At 42.6% G+C, this 1,643-nt stretch overlaps 1 protein-coding gene across 1 annotated transcript; it reads right to left on the bottom strand.

Moving 5' to 3' along the window:
- Nucleotides 1-366: 366 nt before the first annotated feature.
- LOC139741143 (uncharacterized) lies at nt 367-1,150 on the bottom strand. Its single transcript, XM_071651730.1, has one exon. The coding sequence runs from the start codon at nt 1,090-1,092 to the stop codon at nt 367-369; it is 726 nt and encodes a 241-aa protein (XP_071507831.1). The 5' UTR covers nt 1,093-1,150.
- Nucleotides 1,151-1,643: the final 493 nt, after the last annotated feature.

Raw genomic sequence — 1,643 nt, forward strand, 5'->3', positions numbered from 1 at the left:
CTCCTCAGGTGTACAATTTGTTTGAAATGACTCATTATTTACTTCAGATTCAGGTGGTGATAAATATTCATTAAGAGTATCAAAGTCTACATCATCAAGACATCCTAGAAATCTACGCTTACATGACATTACACACTATTGCACACAAAATACAAATATACAAACATATACAGTGAATATATCAAACTGAAATACACAAGAAAAGGAGTAATATACCAATTGGAGATAAAATGATGCTTGGAGGGTTGTCATTTTTCAGAAACGATTAGTTAAAAGTTAGGATGAGAACTAATGTCATTATTCTAATTGCACAAAACCAAAGTTAAAATGAAGATGCCATGTTTATGAGGATCAACATTGCACGTACTACAACCTGGTCAGATCGGCTTTGCTGTGAATTTGTCTCCGCATTGTCTTCCCGTCTGATGTCCTCACTGCGACGATGATTCTACCATCTTGTGACCAAGCGGAGACAACTTTGCTGTTCTGTGTTCTACTGGCAAGAAAGGCATCATGGAGGAGAGATCGATTGGGGTCGGTCAAGTCTTCACAGATGCTCAGGCCGGTGCCTTTGAGTTTCTTTCTGTTCGTGAGCAGGCGTTGGCGAAGTCGGTATGATGTCATCTTCACAATTATCGCTCTCGGCTTGGATGATCCGACTGGTGGTGGAGATCGTCGTTGAACGCGGTGACTGCGATCAATGTCGTCTCGTCGTAGCTCCACTCCGAGGTTCTGGTTGGCGATCCGACAGACAACGTCATCTGTATTTTCCTTGTCAGCTTCCGGGACACCGAAAATGCGCAGACAGTTTCTGCGGGAGTACTGCTCCTGGTTGTTCAGGTCAGATTGCAGTTTTGCAATCAGGTGGCGATCCTTTTCAGCATTAGCTTTGAGTGTGGCAAGATCTCGCTCTGAAGAGTCTACTTTATGCTGAAGATCAAGTATCTGCCCAGCCTGTTCCTCGAGTCTAGTGAAGAGCTCCTGGAATTTGGAGTCAAGTGCTTGCATCACAGCTTCTTTCATGACCTTCAGCACCTCATCATCCTGGAGGATCTCCTTAATGAGGTTCTTTGTTGTCCGGGTACCAGCCATTGTGTCGTGAAGAAGTAAACCCAGGTGGCAAGAACAATACACAGTCCAGTGAGGCAACTTCAATAGAATCAGCGGAGCAAGTAGAGGCAATTTCAATGGGATGAGTGGGGCAAGATAAGGCAACACAGGTCTTATAGCTGAACAATCCAGTTAGACCACATGAAGATGAGTGTATGGGACTGCTGCTTGTCCACAATCCAAAATGTGCAGTCAGATTACTAAGTAGAAGTTGGCAAGAGTGTGCAAAAATCTCAATAAAAGTATAAAGTTCTCACCACATAAGATTCTCCAAGCATCCAAAAGGCAAGAGTATCACATTAGCGCATATTTGTGATCGCAAAAGTGTGAATTTTAAGCAAAAATGACGAGCTTGTTGAGCAGCTTGCCTCCAGCTTGCCTTCTGAAGTTATAGGCAGCTTTGGGGATAAGGTCTCATGTAGATAGCATAATTATTATACGAAACCATTAAGTATTCACAGGCCTACAGGATAATGATTAACAACAGGAATCAAACGCTACTATTATATCTGGAAGTGCAATAACATAAAAAT

Source organism: Diadema antillarum, unplaced genomic scaffold (genome assembly GCF_040938485.1).
Source record: "Diadema antillarum isolate AM-2024a unplaced genomic scaffold, OU_Dant_1.0 seq00000906_RagTag, whole genome shotgun sequence".
NCBI classification, from domain to species: domain Eukaryota; kingdom Metazoa; phylum Echinodermata; class Echinoidea; order Diadematoida; family Diadematidae; genus Diadema; species Diadema antillarum.

Bases quoted from the DNA above. Each gene is read 5' to 3' on its own strand.
- LOC139741143 (XM_071651730.1), bottom strand. From the start codon at position 1,092: ATGGCTGGTACCCGGACAACAAAGAACCTCATTAAGGAGATCCTCCAG.